The sequence below is a fragment of the Xiphophorus couchianus genome, chromosome 11, assembly GCF_001444195.1.
Source record: "Xiphophorus couchianus chromosome 11, X_couchianus-1.0, whole genome shotgun sequence".
Lineage (NCBI taxonomy): Eukaryota > Metazoa > Chordata > Actinopteri > Cyprinodontiformes > Poeciliidae > Xiphophorus > Xiphophorus couchianus.
In genome coordinates, this window is record NC_040238.1 from 32,155,415 (window position 1) to 32,176,049 (window position 20,635).

General features: G+C 37.2%; 1 protein-coding gene across 1 annotated transcript; it reads right to left on the reverse strand.

Moving 5' to 3' along the window:
- Positions 1-214: 214 nt before the first annotated feature.
- LOC114153752 (vasodilator-stimulated phosphoprotein-like) lies at positions 215-14,087 on the reverse strand. Its single transcript, XM_028032508.1, has 13 exons — positions 13,914-14,087; positions 9,348-9,519; positions 8,059-8,239; positions 7,896-7,944; positions 7,542-7,806; positions 6,767-6,876; positions 2,508-2,556; positions 2,369-2,411; positions 2,160-2,202; positions 1,974-2,036; positions 754-820; positions 539-596; positions 215-364 (listed from the first exon to the last, which is right to left on the reverse strand). The coding sequence occupies exons 1-13, from the start codon at positions 13,916-13,918 to the stop codon at positions 339-341; spliced, it is 1,131 nt and encodes a 376-aa protein (XP_027888309.1). The 5' UTR covers positions 13,919-14,087; the 3' UTR covers positions 215-338.
- Between the last annotated feature and the right edge of the window lie 6,548 nt (positions 14,088-20,635).

Below are 20,635 nucleotides of genomic sequence, written 5' to 3' on the forward strand. Positions count from 1 at the left end.
CTGCTAGCATAAAACTTAAGATGACATTTAAAAAAATCCACTTAAAACATTAGATTGTGTAATAAGAAGTTTGTGACAACTGCAAAAAAAGCAGTTGCTGCTCATCTCATAAAGCCACAGAAAAAAGTAAATATAGATTTGCATCAGTTTATAATAGTTTATATTAGCATCAATATCAGAATTAAAATCTAAATGGCATCGAAAAAGAGATCAATGATCTTTAGACATTTAATTCAGTAATTTAATGCAGTAAGTATTTTGCCAGCGATTTGCATGAGGAAAAATCCCATCTCTTCATCATATTGTTAGGCCTTTCTGCTGTCTGTAACGTCCATCATTTATCTTTGGAGTTCCTCGATCAAAGCTTGAAGAGACAAAAATCAACGTCAGTCATAACATTTCTAGTATTTTGTAGTAAATGCACAGCACACAATTACAACCTAATGTTGGACATGACTTTAAATAGCAACTGGATTTTTTATGTTTCTTGAAGACAATTTGAAAACAACTTCTCAACCAAAATAGTTTAAAACCTTACCTTTGATAATCTCGTCCTTCATCTTGTTAAGCTCTTTTTTCACTTCTTCTATAATCTCCTTAAGACATAAAATGGCATAGTAAGATCGGTGCAGTTTTTGCAAAAGCATTATTCTGTGTTTTGAAACAAATTAACTTGATTTCTAAGTTATTGCAAAAAAGAAAAGCAAACATTGTTCTCTTGCTGTGATTGCTGCAACAAACTGAGGATCTAACCTGTTTGACACGCTCCATATCATCGTCTCCTTCTTCACCATCTGACTTTTTCTTCACCACTTTCAGCCTGTTGAGGCAAAAGAACACATTTACTTTCAGATTAAGCTTATTTTAAAGCAAATGCCCAAAAATAGACGTAGCAGAGCTCGTTTTAGACAGTTCCAAAAATTACTCATTTTGTCTCGTAGAGGAAAGACAAACAGAAAAAGCTCATGTGAACCCAGAAAGTAGATGTTTATAGGGTACACAAAAACATCACCCACACATTCCAACTATTTCTGTCTCTGGCTTCTTGCCATTTATGTACTATCTGCAGCCAATAAAAGTCATGAAGGTTGCATGCTCACTGTAGGCTTGTCTAGTTCAGTTAATGCTGTCTGCTCTTGTTTCCAATAAAAAGTACTTCTGTACCAGGGATTCCCTTTTGTCTGTGTCTCAAACCCAAGCTGGCCAAATTAGATGATCCTTCATGTTATGCTTGGTTCTGTTAGTTTGTTTCCTGTTAATGACGAGTGGTTCTCTTCCACATGTGATTCCCAGGATGAGGGATTCAGCAAAGTCAATTACCGAATGCAATGACCAAGTATTCCTTTGAATACTCTTGTAACCTTTAACCAATTGGCATTTTATTATTTACTCACTTTGACCATGTTATATTTCAATCCTGACTAAATCGAAATGTGCATATAATTGAATCTTGTTTCAACTATGATTGGATTGAATTTGATTTATTGAATCTATCAAATAGGATTCCATATAATTGTATATGAACTGGAATTCTCACACAGTCTGTCAATGTGCTTAAATCCATTTTAGAGGAACAGGTGGGGGAAAAAATACTTTAAAGAAATCTATTTTTATTTCAACTGATTTCTCTGTTTTCTGTCACTATGTCGGATCGAACATGTTTGACAAGGACTCTTCTTTAAATCTACCTAAGTGGTGTGCATATGGTCAAGTATGTCATTTTTTCCAGAACAAAAGAAAATAATCTACACGTATTAAAACATTTTCACTAACATTTAAACTTGCTTCTGAAAGCTAACATTTTAAGCTGTAAAAATAGAAAAGATTTGTGTCACCCAAATGGTTTATGAAATGTAGCTGCTAAATATATACTGTATATAGCTCAAAAATGTCATTTTGCTATAGTGTTGCTTAAGACTGTAGGCACCACATACAGTAAGTACACATACAAAATGAGAAACGACCAGCTGTACCTGGACCCAGGACTCTGGGCAGATGTGCTGCAGCTGATGTCTTTCTGGGTGGCAGTTTTTGGCCTGTTACAAAACAGTATTTGTTTAACAAAGGCTTGCTGAACATTTACAGAGGAATGAAAGTGTTTTAATGCACATTATATAACGCCAGCTTTCAGTACCCTATGTACTGAAGCCTTCTCTTACCTTGGTGTTGAAGCAGATTTATATTTCGGCTCGTTGATTTCTGCTGAAATTTATTTTTACAATGTGATGTTATTGTTATTTAGATATATGAAATTTTATTCATAAACACATAAATGTATGTTTCTATAAAGTTGGAAGAGGGAAGGCCTATTATGTGGGAAGAAGTGAGCCTTTTGTTGTGTTATACAACAATGGAGGAATTTACTCACCTCCTGATCCAGAGGACTTTGCATTTGCAGGAGCACATTCTTCCTATGGTGGCACACAAATAAACCACATGTAGTGTCAAGCAAGATAGTCACCTGTGCACTCAACAAATAATAAAATCATGACAAGAGGAACATTTACATCACAAGGTTCTTTCACTTTTTCCACAGGCTTATCAGCAGCTTTCTTCCTGATAAGAGAGGCAGAAATAAATGTAAAAAATACATACGATAGACTGAGCCATTCATCTGCATATTTTAAAATATCTTCCTAGCTACCTAAATATCTATCTGTAATCTTTTACTTTAGTTATTTTCATGTTACTGGGTTATTATTATTATTATTATTATTATTATTATTATTTAAGTTCAACTTAATTAGCTTATCCTTGTGTATAAAGTAAGGTAATTGTTTTGATAAAGCATAAAAAGCAATGATGTTGGTCAAAATTAAGTTCAAGTCGACTCTATTAGTGTTCTCTTAAAGAAGGACAATGATCCTGACATCTATCTCTAATACTGGCCCAGAAACTTGATCAGGGTTCTCCTAACAATTATCTCAGAGGAGCAAACTGGCTTCATAAAGGGGCGTCAACTTTATTACAATGTTTGCACTTTGTTAAATATTGTTTATTCGAGGGAGACTACAGTTGCACCTGAGGTTGTCATATCAACAGACGGTGAAAAGACGTTTGATCGGGTTGAATGGAGTTACCTGTTTGCTGTTTTAACTAAATTTGGATTTGGTAAAAAAAATTATCATGGATATGCCTTCTAAATACACTGTGCTTTGCCAGTATTATTACCAGTAACAACCGATCCAGATATTTCTTTTGAAGTACAGGTTGTAGGCAGGGCTGCCCTGTGTCGCCACTCTTGTTTGCACTTGCAATAGAATAGAATAGAATAGAATAGAATAGAATAGAATAGAAGTACTTTATTCATCCCAGCAGGGAAATTACTTCGCAGTTACAGCATAGAGACAAGACACAATAACAACGTCCGGGTGTTGAGTCTGGAGTTTGGCTGCGGTAGAGCTGATGACGTCACAGGCCACCGCTGCATCAGCTGATGGGGGAATGTAAACAGCGATCAAAATGGCGGACGTAAACTCCCTCGGTAAATAATACGGCCGCATTCCCACAGCCAGAAGTTCAATGTCCGGGTTACAAATCTGTTCCTTCACGTTAACATGGCCGGGATTACACCACCTCTCACTCACATAAAGTGCAATCCCGCCGCCCTTCTTCTTCCGACTCTTGGAAAAGTCCCTGTCCCCCGCACCAAGGAAAATCCAGGGACCTCCACGCTGTAGTCCAGAATAAGCGAGTGCAGCCAGGTTTCCGTGAAGCAGAAGATACTGCACTCCCTGTACTCCTTCTGGGTCCTCACCAGCGCCGTGAGTTCGTCCGCCTTATTCCCCAAAGACCTCACGTTCCCCACAATAATCGCCGGTACCGCTGGCCTGCGCCATCTCCTCTCCTCCGTTTAACTCCAGACCTGCAGCCCCGGTGTCTCCTCCGTAACTCCTCTGGGACCACAGGCCTGTCTCCGGGCAGCAGCAGAGGCTTACACAGCGCAATCAGCTGTTCACGTGCGTAAACAATGCCGCTACTCTGTTCGGCGAGGTTCTCCGTAACAAAGAGTATAAAAAGTAGCAGAAGAACGCGGAGAACATCGACAGAACCACATCCAGCCATTGTGGAAAGCTTAACTGATGATCTATGGGTTCTTTAAGCAAGGGTCCTTAATCGGTTACAGCAAATATACACAGATTAACACACACAACGGGAGCTGCGTCTGCAAGCAGCCAGCTGCCATCTTGACGAAAATGATGTTAGAACCTTTGAGTATTTTTTTGAAAACCTCTCTCACTTTCTTTGACTGGGAGAATAAGTACCATTGAGATGAACATCTTGCCAAATTTCTGTTTCTGTTTAAATGTCTACCTGTATTTTTACCAAGAAGTTTTGAAATCATTAGATTCAGCTATTTGTCATATTTTGAGGAGTGGCAAAACACCCAGACTAAGACAAAACATACGGTGGACTCTATGGTGGCCTCTGCCTACCCAATTTTCAATTTTATTACTGGGCAGCTAACATGACTAAAATTGTTTTCTGGTCTATTGCAGTTGATACCCTGGTGTCAACTAGAAGCACATTCATGTCCCTCAACCTCACTTTTGGCTTTACTAACAAGTTCAACCTCTGTAAATCCCCCTGGCCTAACTAACAACCTCATAGTGGTTGAGTAATGTTTAATACTAATACTCTCAGAATATGGTTCCAGTTTAGGAAACAGTTTAAATTTACAGGTCTCATGGTCTTAACCCCACTTTAAAAAAAAACAAAAAACGGTATTTACACCCACTCTTACTGAATCCCACTTTCCTTATGGACTAAAATGTTTCAAGGATTTTTCAAGAGAAGGTTTGTTTTGCTCTTTCCTAGATCTGGCTTTTGAACTCAATCTTTGTTGGAAGGATTTTATAGTTAATTATCATTTATTTGCTTTACCTTTATTTTATAATATCATCCATTTATTATTATTATTATTAAGGTATTAAAATGTAAATACCTTTGCATTTACATTTTAATAATGTGCTTTGAGTGTCTTGAAGTGCTTTGAGTGTTTTGGAGTGTTTGCAGAAACTCTGGAAGCGGCCTGCTGAGGAGTGAAAATGGAGGATGCCATGAACGGCGTTGATTGTCCAGAGGAACTGCAAACCTATAGTCTTATCTTATGAAATATGCTTTTGAAGATTGTATGAATGAGTTGTATTCATGTGAGTGTGCAGCTGTTTCTGCTTCCCCTTCTTTCAGGGCTGCACACTGAATGTAACTAGGGAGTTCCCAATTCTAATAAAAGCAGGGTAAGACTCAGTTGAAGCTTCAGAGCATAGGCCGAAATCTGTAACTGGGTTTCAGCTGTGTTCTCCTTGCAGGTAAAAAACTAAGTTTTGACTCTTGTCTCTTCTTTGTGTCCGTGTTTAGGTAATTTAGACCTAACAATCTTCCACTCTCATTTGTTTAGATATTTCCTGTGCAAAATTTTTATTTCCCAACTCCCTTATCTTCCACCTGAGCAGCTGTGGGATGAACTTGTACAACTTAACCCCCTTCAAAGATGTTTAATTTCAAAGATTTATAACTCGATTCAGTCATATGATGTCTTCTTAACTACAAACACTAAGAAACCTTGGGAGTGTAAACTGGGGCTGGTTTTGATGAACATCAGTGGGAATCAGCACTGAAAGCCATTCACAAAACTTCTATATGTGCCCATCTGAGCTTGATACAGTTCAAAATGGTATTCAGATGTCATTACTCAAAAACTAGGCTGGCACAGCTCTTCCCAAATATAGTAGATGTTTGTGACAGATGTGGAAGCTCACCCTGAAATCTTTCACATATGTTTTTCACCTTCTCTGCCCTCATAAATTTCTGGCAAATTTACTTTCACACCATGTCTGTTGTCCTCTCAAGAACTATTGACACTTTAGCTCAGAGTTGGAAGTAATAGTTTTTACCTCTGTGATCGCTAGGCACCACCTTCTCTGTAACTGGAAATCAACTATTGCTCCATCCAGTACAAAGTGGATAAATGAGGTCATGTCCTTTTTGAAAGTGGAGAAAATTAGATACACAAACATTAAATGGTAACCATTTATTGAGTTTGTTGCTTCAATGTAAACACCCTCTAGCCTCACTTTATTTTGGTATGTGTACATACTGTATATGTATGCATATGGTTGTGAATGTGTATGTGTGTAAGTGTATGTATGCATATGTACATGTGTATGTGTTTTTTCACTATTGATTTTCTTTCACTGTGTTTTACTTTTGGAGGTGTTCTGCATGTGTTCTTTGTTTCTGCAAACATGCATCTTAACAGTCAGTGGTGTAAACAATTTGTTTAAGGTCAACACTTTTGCACCCTGGAATATATAAACACCTTTGTTCTATATACAAAAATATCAATGAAAATATGAATCAAAATTAAGTTCAAGTCTCTTGTGAAGTTAGAGTGGTTATTTTATTTTGCTGACAGAAATTACAGTTTGGTACATTTCTCAGATCAATGCATTTCTCCAAAAAATAGTAAAAAAACAAAAAACTTAGTTGATAGCCTGCAAAAGTCTGTTACGTCTTCTACAGAAATTGAGAACTAATTAAACATTTTTGTGTTTTAAAAACTCAAGCACTGAAATGAGAATTGTTAGTTTTTGTTTTTGACTATTAAGCATTAGTAGGTAAGTTTGTTGGGAGGAATGAGAAACTACTTCTATGATGCATTAAATGTTCTGGAGGTTGAACTTATAGTCATACTTCATTCTGTTCATTTGCTTTGGTGGATCAGAAATGCTGAGAAAAACAAACTGTTAGGGTTTTAACTCACCTCCTTGCCAAAATTGCACTCATTTCTCCCATTAGGCCACCTCCTCCGCCCCCACCAGATGATGATGAGGATGATGCTTTGGGAGCTGGGGCTGATGCCGCGCCCTCATCCTTCAGAAATCAAAGCACTCTAATTAGTTTTTTGTTTTTTTTGTCTTCCGATGCCAAAATAGCTTCATGTTTATGGTGAGAAAAAATGGTAAGGGATCACAACCACTAAATCTTATTCACAAAGTTTAATGGATGTCATTTAACAATTACTCCTTGATTAAATTTGCAAATACGTAAGATACTTATGGAGGAAATTATCTCAGTAGAATCCGACATTTTTTATACATTGAATTTATAACGCTGAATTCTTATCCTGCTCAATTAGCTGCGTGAATTTTAGGCTCCTTTGATCACATGACCAACAGTTAGCTAGTTAAGATAAGCCTCTGTGGCCCCTCTGGTGGTGCCTACAAGCTCAACGATGTGATATTGTGTGGTCAAAGGAGCGTAACCTGCACTGTGTTTGTGAGTCAACACAGCACAGCTCCAATGTGGCTTCCAAACAGCTGCAATCTGTTTGCAGCTGCTTGGGTGTGTTTGGTTTGCATGCGTCAGGGTTTGTTCAATCTGTCATGGATCTGTTGTGGAAATAAAGTGGATAATACGTAGAAAAATGTACCAAAAATAAAGGAGATTGCACTTTTTTATGGATTCCTCCATCCGAGTCAGAAAACTCTGACTTTTTTTTTACACAGACTTTATACATCCTGCATGGATGCCTTTACCTTTACTGTTTTCCGTAATTTAGCTCCTGCAAGGGCAGATGCAAGATCACTACCGCCCCCTTGTCCTCCAACTTTTCCACTTCCTCCTTCAGGGGGTGGAGGTGGTGCAGGTGGGACTGCACCACCACAGGGAGGGGGTGGAGGTGCTGGTGGGGTTGGAGCTGGAGGAGGCGGTGGTGGAGCTGGAGGAGCAGCTGGAGAAGAGGCGGGGGTATCTGGCCGCTTCTGCTCTCTCTCTAGCTGCTCCTGCTTTTGTCGCTCAAGTCTGAACAAAAACAAAAGCTTAAATTTTGCTCTATAATCACAAAGTTTAATGAAAAAAATCAAACACATGACTGTTCTGGACAGTTGTACCTTTTCTGTTCTTCAAGTTGCTGTGGAGATGGTCCATTGTTAGCAGAACCTGTGAGACAGTTATTACATCAACTCAACATATACATACATATGTAGACCCACTCATCCGTCTCATTTGACTCAAAGTCAGATATATATATGTGCCTTGCTCAGCTTTGGGTACCTGCACTTCCAGATCCACTGAGAACCTCTAATGCGTGAGTCATGGAGTTAGCAAACAGAGCTGCATCCTCTTTATTGCCAAAGTTTAATCCCCACACCTGTTTAGGATCTCGCCACTGATGAAAGGTTGCTGTTGCTTGATTATATTTCATCCCTTTGACAATGGGGCAGTTGAGCACTACCTGACATAAAAGAACCACAGATGAAGTATTACATTTCTTACATCATTATTATTGCTGTTGTTGTTATTATTATCATTATTATTATTATCATTATTTCCATTTTAGTTAGTTTGTTTTATTATTTCTGTCATTCATGCTAGAGCCAGAGCCCAAATGTTAAGAGCTGTAAATTCGTCATGTTGAGTTGGTTTATATGCTCATATAATTCTGCAGTATGAAAGCTCATGACAAATGTTGAGAATTTTTATCTTTTTGTGTTGCAAAATGATTGAATAACACGGACCGAAGACTCAAGGCAGTATCTTATTGACACAAGCTGGCAATGAAATGTTGGCCTGAATTCAACACATTAGCTTAACAGGTACATAGGTTATAGCAAGGATGCAAGAATAGAACTTGACAAATTAGGGGTTGATATGGTTTTGTTTGTCTCTTCCAGAATCTTACAGCAAATCTATACAATCCAACATGATTTCCATAAACTCGACAAACGGTTTGAATTTTCAAGCTCAGGTTTTTTTCTTCCTGGTAGTTAATACAGTATTACTTCATTTTGTTTTAGTTTAAATGAATTATGAATATTTCAAGTTATTGTTTACATTTTCTTAATTTTTTTCACATCAAGTATGACTAAACAGTACAGATTGACCGTGATTACATGCACAGATTCATATTAATTAGACTTCATCCTCCTTTTTCAAAGGTACTATCATTGTCAAAATCTGACAAGAGCTTCCGTACTGCGATGTTAAAAAAAATAAGTTAAACATTATGTTGATTAATTTGTAGGAGGATAAACAAATTAAGGAAATCCTTAAGTCCAACAAACAACAAAAAAGTAAAAGAAGAGAGAATTGGTAAGATTTATGTCAGAAAATAAATGACAAAAACATAACAGTGTCATAGAGAAATTTCAGTTGTACTGAGATGGTCATGATATTAATGGAGCATGGAGGAAAGTGCATTATGTCTTATGACTAAAGTTGCATTTAAATATTAAAATAACATTCTGTGTTCTCTAAAGTGAATATCTTTTAGTTCAGCGTTTTTCAAAACAACTGAGAAATTGCATATTATATTGGAGGACGTGTGTTTTCTTGTCCCATACCTGCTGGTCAGCCTGCAGTTTGCGGCCCACCACTCTGAAGGTGTTTGTTGTAGCGTTGTGATAGATCTGGACACGGCTGACATGGGTCGCATCTGACCCTGCCGGTACCCAGCGCTTACTGCTGTCATCGTAAAGCAAGACTGTCGCTCTTACAGCACACAAGCTGGACTCACTACAGAAGAGAGAAGCAGATGGGAAAAACAAGGAGTAAAAAGAATATATATATACAGTATATATATCTATATACACTGCTCAAAAAAATAAAGGGAACACTTAAACAGGTGTTTAACACTTAAAGTGTTCCCTTTATTTTTTTGAGCAGTATATATATATATATATATATATATATATCTAAATGGAGATATAGATATTAATATATCTATATCTAGATATAGATGTATATATCCATCCATTTTCTAACACCCTTGTCCCTTAGAGGGGTCAGGGGGGGTGCTGGTGCCTATCTCCAGCTAACGTTCTGGGTGAGATGCGGGGTCATCCTGGACATGTCGCCAGTCTGTACGAAGCTGAAGTTGGTTTCCAATTCCAGCTTCCGATTCGGGAAATGGCTAAAGGGCAATTCCACCTAATTTTTCACTACCTTCTGTATCTTTAATCGACTCTAGTTTAAAAACTACAACACCTAGACCGGGGTGCCCAAAGTCAATCCTCGAGGGCCGGCATCCTGCACGTTTTAGTTCTCTCCCTGATGGTACCAACAATCTTTTCAGCATGTCAATGTTCTTCTTAGGCCTTCTAATGAGCCATCATTTGATCCAGGTGAGTTAAACCAGGGAAAGACACTCCCTGCAGGATGTCGGCCCTCTAGGACCGACATTGGGCACCCCTGACCTAGACTCTTCAAACCTGGACTGGATTATTCTGCTCTAAGAGTGGAATATTTAAAACCATGTTTGGGATTTGTGAAACTTTTATCTGATTTGTGAAACTTCAATAAAGATTGATTACACCACTTTTTTTTGGATCTCTATCTTAGTATAACTGCTGCAATTCCAAAACTACAACATCTTGACTTTTCAAACCTACACTAAATTATTCTCAACTAATAGCAGTATATTTAACCATCCTTTTATGTTCTGAGTCAAATTGACCCGTTTTAAAGTTTAAAAACTTTTTCAAAATAGTTGAAAGTATTTTTTTTTTGCATGAAACTTTTTGTATTTGTCTTAATAGGTGCACTCTACATATAAATTGAAAATGTATTCATTTTACACATTTGTACCAACCCCTAGCGCTACTTTTTACATAGATACTGTTCGGGTCAATTTGACCCGGCAGTCAGGTTAAAGTGCAAAAAAAGATTTTAAAAAGTCCAATTCTATATGTTTTATTGCAGCTATGAACCATATTTCACCTCACACACACAAACACACACCACCACACCCCTACACCCACAAGCCGACACACACAAGCCCACTTTCTCACTATTCTCTTTACTTCACTAGGAAACTGCGAGAAAGCAGGTGTTCACACAACTTATGACGGGAATCTTTTCTGTTCCCGTGGACAAGCTCCACCTACACTGAGTGACACTCAGCAGAAGTGGAGGAAAACATAAATACTCTCTGCATGACTCATTTATCTTGATTTTAACCAGCGGGTCAATTTGACCCAGAACAGTATGTGTGTCTCAAGTTCAATTATAAGGATCACCCATTGAAAAAAAAAAAAGTATAATATAAAAAAAATTACCAAAGATCAATTTTAGGGAAATTATAGTTTTTTTGTGTCTAGGTTTTTTTCAGTGGACATAAAAAATGTAAATTCAATTTTTTATGCCCAAATGAGTAAATGAGTAGGTTGTCGTCATTGATCCTTAATTTCTGAGAAATACAAAAACATCATTGCACAAATATTGATTGAAATGATTAGTATTGGAGTTAATAATCAGATACAAAAATGTTTGGGGGGAATTTCTTGGTTTCTGACACTATAGCATGATTAAACACTCCCCGGGTCAAATTGACCCACAAACATTTTTGCTGTACCCTAGAAACGAACATAACAGGAGGGTTAAAACCAGGTTTGGGATTTGTGCAATCTTTTTCTGATTTGTGAAACCTATATAAAGGTTGATATATAAAACTACTCACAGATTGAAAAAGAAGCACTTGGTTTATTGTTTGGTGTTATGAAGTTTCATGACTATATTTATTGAAGGAAATTCATTTTGGTGACGGACCACAAACCATTGCTAAAATTCTTGGGACCAAAAACAGGTGTGCCTACGCTAGCTGCTGCTAGATTGCAATGGTAGGCTCTAATCCTAGCTGCATACAAGTACGAGATTCAGTACAAAAGATCTGAGCAACACAGCAACGCAGATGCTTTATCAAGGTTACCGATGAAACCAATGTGGTGTCAAACCCTATTTACCTTGATGAGTTACCTATCACTGCAAGGGAGATAGCAAAAGAAACAGACAAAGATCCAGTGTAAAAGGTGGTGAAGCACTTGGTGTTAACTGGCTGGCCTAAACATGTACAGGATGAGGTGCTGAAGCCATAGTTTCAGAGACTTTTGAGCTGACTGTTGAAGATGATTGTCTGCTGTGGGGGTTACGAGTGGTGGTTCCTAAGAAATTAAGGGATCAGTTGATTTCTGAACTGCATGAACATCACTGGGGAATAGTAAAGATGAAATCCCTCGCCAGAAGTTTATTCTGGTGGTCAGCAGTAGATGAGTGTATTGAACAGGAAGTCAGTGAATGTACCATTTGTCAAAAGCAGCGTAGTATGCCTTGTACTGCACCAGTGCACAAATGGAAATGGGCTGCCAGCCCCTGGGAGAGAATCCATCTGGACTTTGCAGAGGACCACAAGCAGATGTGTCTGGTAGTTATGGATGCCTATGCTAGATGGCCAGAGATGATTCCTATGCATACTACTACTTCAGTTAAAACCATTGAAACACTGACAAATTTATATGCTGCTTACGGGTTACCGAAAGGAGTTGTAACAGATAACGGTCCTCAGTTTGTTTCACAAGAGTTTGAGTTATTTCTAAAAAGAAATGGAGTGCAGCACATCAAGTCACCTGCCAACAATGGATTAGCAAAGCTCTTAGTCCAAAATCTTAAAACGTCGCTAGCAAAGAATCGAGCCATAGATGGTATGACACTTGAGCACTGTGTTGCAAATTTTCTTTTAGGGTACCGAAACACACACCATACAACTACAGGGAAAACTCCTGCTGAGTTATTCCTAAAAAGACAGGTTCGAACAAGACTGTCACTGATCAGACCCCAGTTCTCTCAGAGAATGCAAAACAAAACAGAACCAACTCTTCCACGTGTGAGAGTTTTCACAGTAGGTCAACCTGTATTGGTTAAGAATTACAGGGGAGGGGAGAAGTGGTGAATGAAGTTGTACAAGGAATCTTGGGTCCTGTAACTTACAGTGTGGAAGTGAATGGAAAGTGTGTTAAAAAAAACATGTAAATCAGATTCTGGGTGTAAATGGAAATTCAGCTCATTTTACACAAACAGACTCTTGTGCTGGAAACTTTTGGAATGACGATGATCTGAATATGAATCAATGTGAATCAACAGATGGAAGAAAAAACTGTTGGGAATCAACCAATAGACTTGCCATCATCTACCGTCGAAAGGAACATTTGTCCAGTGAGGAACCGGCGACCACCTGATAGACTGAACTTGAAATTGCAACTCTAAATGACGATTTTGAAAAAAGAAAAGAAAGTGTTTCTAGATTTCAGTTTATATTCATAAAAAATACTGAAAACTGTTTAATTGATTAAGTATTAATTTTACAGGGGAGGAGCTTTGGTGTTCCAGACACAGAAATAATTGAACCTCTAGATTTAAGATTGTTAGATACTTTTGGTCTGATTATGCTCCTATGTGTTGGACGCTGTTTGGTTGTAAATCTGAAGAAAAAGGACATATAACATTGGTGGCGCTCTTGCTGTGCACAAGATATGTGAGCTGGCCCTGTAAAGAAGAAGTTCCCCGTTCGAAAATAAACGTTGCCATGTGCTACAGTTATCTGCTTCAATATTATTTTATTTGACCTAGTGTATCACAACATGTTTATATATGTATATAGACACATACATACATGCATCATTTTGTCTCAACTTAAGTCTGTGTGAAATCTTAACTTCCTGTCAAAGCACAGGTTTTTATCTTCGACCACTTCCTGTGATCAGTCCATTTCCTTTTATGGAAGACTGGATGTTTTTCTGTTCAAGGTTTGCTGCTATGAGATGTAAGAAAAATAAGCCAGTTTCGTTTTATTGCACTGCTACATTTCATTCTCTCTAATTGCGAAAGTAAAATACCTGACATGAGGTTGAGATGCAATAGAAGGCAGGAAATGTAGACAGCACACAAGAAATGTTTAGTTTCCTTTTCTTTAAAGTTATAAAAAAAATAAAACGAGTTGTCTTTTATGATATTTACATGGCTAAAAGGAGTCATATAATAAAGTTGTTTTTTTACTGTTCAGAAGCTAATTAGTCTATACTTCAATTTTGTAGAGTTTTGTAGAACTTTAATATCACATTTATTAGAACATAACTTACCTCATTTTAAAGCTGCAATGAAAATCCAGTGATTGACTTGCTTTACAAAATATTGCTTCTTTTCAAAAATCTCTCAATCCCTTTTTTCAGCTGAAAAACTGTTTGTCATTTGTGTCTGAGAAGCGCTGTTGCATTCTCCCCTGACACTGAAACCAACTAACTGCACTTCTGCCTTTGTATTCTCATTTCTTCGGCTATTTTTTTCGGCTCTCTTCCTGTTCTTGTTTGAACTTCTTCTAAACCCTCATTTCCCCTTTAACTTTTTTACCTGGCAATGGGTGCATGCTGTTCTGCTCTTTATTTTCAGAACATGGTTTTGTTTTGTTTTATCAGTTTATATTGAGTATGATTTGTGTTTAGTTGAAAGTATAGGTAATTTGAGTGCAAAATAAATCTGCTCTTACATCTTTGTCTGTTTCTGTGGTTAACATAACTGACATCCTCACGTTAACCAGTGAAGGCTCACATAAAGCGGTTTGGTGTATTAGAGGAGTTTCTCTTTTGTTTGCTCAAGCAAAACACTTCCTAGTATTCTGTTTGACTATCACAGTTTTATTGCAGTGTGTGTGTGTGTGTGTGGGGGGGGGGGGTTAAACATTTAAACTTTTATTTCAGGCCCAAAAATATCAACTAATTTTACATCAGCCAGTTACATTTACTTGAGTAACTTCTTTGAAAAACTTTACTTTTAGGAGTATTTTTTTAACATATATTTATTGATTTTAACAAGAGAACAAGAAACATACATATAGTCATATGTATATGTATGTTGTCTTGTCTGGGTTTATAAAATATAAACCCAGACAAGACAAAAACCAAAAGGACATACACACAGGGGAGGAGAAAAAAGTGAATAAATTCATAAAAATAAAATAAATAAGTTTGCAGAAGACCTTCAATAGACCAACTAGCATAAACATCAGTTTGCCTTATGATATGATCTGTCGTGTTCTGTGTTTTCTGGGTGTTAATTTCGAGTTTCTGTGTCCTTGAGTCTCTTGTTGTCCTGTCCTCCCCTTGATTGTTCCCAGGTGTGTCTCGTTCTGTGATTACCCGCTGTGTATTTAAATCCACCTGTGTTCCTTGTTCCTCGTCAGGTCCTGTCAATTCGTTGTCAATGTGTCCATGTGCGTGCTGCCAGTTGTTTTGGACTGTGATTTTCTTCATTAAATTTCATTATTCATCATACCTGGGCCCGCTGCGTCTGCCTCACCAACACCGCACCGTAATTCATGACATGATCTTAAAACAAGCCCTTTATCCATCCATCAAGTTGGATATTATTTTTGCCCCAACCAAGTGTAAAAGACAGACCAGATTTCCCTAAATTTATCATGCTTGTTCTTAGTAAAATAGCTGATTTTCTCAAATGCAAAGTAAAAAGTCATTTGTGTGGTCCATTGTGAAATTCTACATAATGTCTCTTTCTTCCATGAGGATGCAATACAGCGTTTAACTTCCTAAAAGGAGACATTAAGTAAGGATCTCAAGTTGTTTGGGATAAAGACTTCAGGATAAATATTCAAGATGCACATTTTAGGATTTAAAGGAACCTGTTTACCAATCATCTGACTAATCACAATCAATACATCCTTCCAAAAAGCTAACACTCAAGGACACGCCCACATACAATGAAATAAAGAATCTTTTTGGGAAGTACATTTAATGCAAATGTCAGGAATATTAGAGTTAAAGTGATGCAATTTAACTGGAGTGATGTAGTAATTTGGAATTTGTGTTGGCAGATAGTGTTTGAATCAAAGTGCAGGCTTCTGACCATTCCTCACTCGACACACTTTCTCCCAGATCCATTTCCCATGTTTGTAGAATGTTGGCTGAAGATTCTTTACATTTGTCAACCAACAAGGAATAAAGAAGAGACACCTGTCCTCTATCATATAGGTAACTTACAATAATGTCTTCTAATGAAGACAAAGAGGGCAGATCAAGATTATTTTGTTGCTTGGATAAAATGAAACTCTGAACTTGAAGATATTTATAGAAATATTTTGTAGGAATATGATGTTTGTTTATAAGTTCTTCAAATTACATAAATACTCTCCCTGTAAAAAGATCAGACATCTTAGCTATTCCCTTAGCAGACCAGAGTTTAAAACCTGGGTCTGCTCTACCTGGACCAAAGTCCCTGTTTCCAAACATGGGTGAGAACTGGGATAGCTGTTTTCTCTTTTCTCCCAAATAATCAAGTACTTTTTGCCAGACAAGCATTGTATTTTTCAGAAAAGGGTTTTTTGTTTGTTTAATAAGCTTTTTACTGTCTGATGAATCCAAGTACAAGTTTATAGGAATAGAAATCAGCCGGGACTCAATTGTAACCCACACTGGGGGCTGTCTGGTAATAAAATAAAACATAGCTGCCCTGATCCGGGCTGCCCAGACATACCAGAATACATTTAGCAATTGTAAACCTCGTCTGTCATAAGGTAGATACAAGAAGAAGAAAATTTATTCTAGGACTCTTACCGTTCCAAATGAAGTTGGAAAAAGTTTTATTTATCTCCTTAAAGAAGGATGGAGATGGGGGAAGTGGAACTGATTGGAAAACGTATAAATGTTTTTGCAATGTTGTCATTTTCATAATATTGACGCGACCAATTAAGAAAATGGATAGCGTGGACCATCTTTCTATTAATTGCATAACTGATTCTGTAAGTTATGCAATTAACTTACAGAATCAGTAAGTACAATAAATGAATAATGTCATTTATTGTAGGAGTGATTTTGACATCTAGATATGGAGTTGAAACTTTGGGATTGAGATGTTCTTTTTCTGATAAGTACATTATTTCAGATTTAGCATTATTTATCTCATATCCTGAATAAACTCCAAAAGACTGAATTAAATCAGTTATTGTGGGTATCTTGTTCCCCAAATTAGAGCAAAACAGGATTATGTCGTCTGCATACAAGGCTACACAATATTCCAAGCTCCCTATTCTTATACCGGTTATATTATCGTGTTTGCGAATTGCCAGAGCTAAAGGTTCGATGGCCAATGTGAACAACAGAGGAGAAAGGGGGCAGCCCTGCCTTGTCCCACGTTTCAGTTTGCAGGGAGGTGAAGTTAGATCATTGATTAAGATTTCAGCTTGTGGGATTGAGTATATTAGCTTTACCCTGCTAAAAAATTTCCCTCCTATACCAAAGCTTTCAATAACAGCAAACATATATTGCCATTCTATCCTGTCAAATGCCTTTTGTGTGTCCAGTGACAGGATAGCATTGTCTGGAACTCCAGATTTTTCAAAAATTACATTAAACACCCTTCTGATCTTGTGAAAACCCTGTCTTCCCTGTACAATCCATTTTGATCAGGGCGGACTATCATGGGTAAAAGTGGCTCCAACTTCCTAGCTAACACTTTACACAAAATTTTAACATCATTAATAATAGAAATTGGCCTATGTGAGCCACATTGAGTTGCAGGTTTACCTGGCTTCAACAGTAGGGAAATTATAGTATTAGGTGAGGGAGGGAGAGACCATTTTTTAAAGGGTTCTTGATACATGTCAAGTATTAGGGGTATCAGTTTGGATTGAAATATTTAATATATTTCAATAGGAATTTCATCAGGCCCTGGGCTTTTACCACCTTTCATATTGGATATAGCCTCAGATAATAATTGTGCATTGAGCTCAAAATCAAGTGATTTTAGGGATTCGTTATCTAGGGGAGTAAATTCTAATTAATCCAAGAAATCAGTTTGTGCCTGGGGAGCAAGGTCTCAGTAGTCTGAGCTATACAAATTGTAGTAAAAAAAAAAAAATTAAATGTGCTTATTTCTTTTAGGTCAGATGTAAACACTCCTTCAGCTGTTTGAATTGAGTTTATTGCTTTATCTGTTTGTTCCTGTTTGATACGCCAAGCCAACAACTTACTAGCCTTCTCACCTTGTTCAAAATATGATTGTTTCAGTCTCATTAAACTTTTAATTGCTTTATTTGTAGATGGCATGTTGTATTTGGCTCTTAACCTAAGAAGTTCTGTGTTTAGTTGGGTTGAAGAATTATGAAATAGTTGTGTTTCTGTGCTTTTAATAGATTTATCTAGTTGTTCCAATTCTTGTTTGTTAGTTTTATGCTTGAAGCTGGTAAAACTGATCATTTGACCTCTTAAAAATGCCTTAAAGGCCTCCCATCTCACCGTAGCCGAGGTTTGGTGAGTGTTCAATTCAAAATACATATCTATTTTTGTTCCAATAAATTGTATGAATTCTGGGTCCCTAAGGCAAATAGGTTGCAGATGCTACTTTGATGAAAAGGAAAGATTTGGAACCCTAAGGCAGAATGACACCGGAGCGTGATCAGATATTACTATAGGGTCATACCAACTATTAGTAATGTGTGGAACTAGATCAGCTGAGACTAAATAGTAATCAATTCTTAAAAATGTTTAGCAAGTACTAGAAGAGCATGAGAAAGACTGATTAGGATGCATATTTCTCCATATGTCAACCAAGTTGAGTTCTTTCATGAAGTTAAGTAGTTCTTTCCTTGTTTGAGCATGAGAAACGTCTTTGCCTGTTGATCTATCTAACGTTGGAATGAGCGTACAGTTAAAATCACCTCCTATGATGTACCCTCCAGGAAGCGACGCTACAGACAGAAACAGGTGTCTAAAAAAGCAGGGTTATCATTGTTTGCCCCGTAAATATTGACCAAATTTAGTTTCACAGACAGAATCACACATTGTACAATTAGATATCTGCCATATTGATCCTCAGTTACATTGATGAGCTGGAATGGCACCGAGCTGTGGATTAGTGTGATTACGCCCCTCGAGTGTGAGCTAAAGGAAGTAGAAAAAACCCAACCATGCCATCTTCCCCTCACTCTAACATCATGTGACCCACAGGGGGGTCTTTTTAAACAAGATGCACCAGAACAGTCCACAATATTTTATTAAACAATTTAATTAAAACATTTCTCTTCTTAAAAACATGGCTTCAGGCCTCTACTCTGTCCCTGGAACGGAAAAGGGATCATGTGAAAAAAAAGACAATTTGAATTATTCCAAAAAAAATAAATGAACAAACAAAACATGCAATGTAGAGAAAACAAATTAGTAAATCAAAACAAAAGAAAGCAAACTAATTAGTAAGTTCAATAATAAGCACACAAACTGTAAAAGGAAAAAAACACAAGCACTTCAAACGGTGGAACAAATTGTCGTTGTCCAATTTCAATGCCTTTCGAATGGGGCCAGAGGAGTCGGTCCAGCTCGCTCAGCAGGTGTTATGCCCAGAAATGCATGCCTGCCGAGAATTGCATCCCCTGTCGCGGGAGCGCGCATCGCTCTAAACTCTCGCATTTTAATGAGGAAACGGACTGAAATATGACCGAAGACGAAACTTTTAAAGATATTCGTAACAATATCACGTTTCTTAAACATGTCAGCCTTAAAACGGTGGGTTTTATATCGCAGATTAATTGAAATAAATACGGTTTTTACACATTTATTGAGACAAATGAGTCGAACGTTTTTCAGTCCGTATCTGAAGAAAATGCTCTCCGCATTTGGTTTGAAATTTCCCGATTTTTCTTTTAACATCATATTAGCTTAAAGTATTACAAAACAGAGGCCCATTATGTAGAACATTTTATATCATGCTTAACTGTCTAGCATATTAATGTAGAGGGGATGCATTTTAATGACTGAGCCTGCCAATATTTGTATCCCCTGTCTATTGTTGATATGAAACGTATAGCAGTTGCACAGAGAATAAGTGTCATTACGTAGAAAAGGTGAAGTCCCTCTTAACTCTTCATTTCTTCAAGTTAGCAGAGGGATGCATTTTCTGGCATAGCAAATGTTACCTTGCCAATACATGTAGGCCTTATATATTTTCCACAAATATAATTCTACTGATACAAAATGTATACCAGCAGTTCATAAAACAAGTGTGATTGTATAGAAAAAGTAATTTCACTCTTGACTCTTTATTTCTCCATGTAAGCAGGGGATGCATGTACAGCAAAGCCTATTATTAGCCTGCCAAAATATGCATGGCCTCTCCATGTTCTTCAAATATTATCCTATCGATATAAAACCCATACCAGTAATTCATAGAACATCTCTGATTATGTAGAAAAGGTGAAATCCCTCTTTAATTCTTTATTTCTCCATGTTACCAGGGGATGCATTTTTTTGGCAATATGGATGTCGAGCCTGCCAAAATATGCATGCCCTACCTATTTTCCTCAAATTTTATCCTATTGCTATGAAATTCATACCAGCAGTTCATACAACTACTCTGATTATGTAGAAAAAGTTATTTCACTCTAAACTCTTTATTTATCCAAGTTAGCAGGGGATGCATTTTTTGGCAATATGGATGTTGAGCCTGCCAAAATATGCATGCCCTATCTATTTTCCTCAAATATTATCTTATTGATTTAAAACTTATATCAGCAGTTCATAGAACAAGTGTGATTTTGTAGAAAAAGTTATTTCACTCTAAACTCTTTATTTATCCAAGTTAGCAGGGGATGCATTTTGTGGCAATATGGATGTTGAGCCTGCCAAAATATGCATGCCCTATCTATTTTCCTCAAATATTATCCTACTGATATGAAACTTATACCAGCAATTCATAGAACAAGTGTGATTTTGTAGAAAAAGTTATTCCACTCTTAACTCTTTATTTCTCCATTTAACCAGGGGATGCATTTTACGGCAAGGCCTATCATTAGCCTGCCAAA

Excerpts from the sequence above, each read along its gene's own strand:
- LOC114153752 (XM_028032508.1), bottom strand. Across the intron at positions 7,945-8,058 it reads CAGTGGATCTGGAAGTGCAG|GTTCTGCTAACAATGGACCA; the intron begins GTACCCAAAGCT and ends ACTGTCTCACAG. Across the intron at positions 597-753 it reads ATATGGAGCGTGTCAAACAG|GAGATTATAGAAGAAGTGAA; the intron begins GTTAGATCCTCA and ends TTATGTCTTAAG.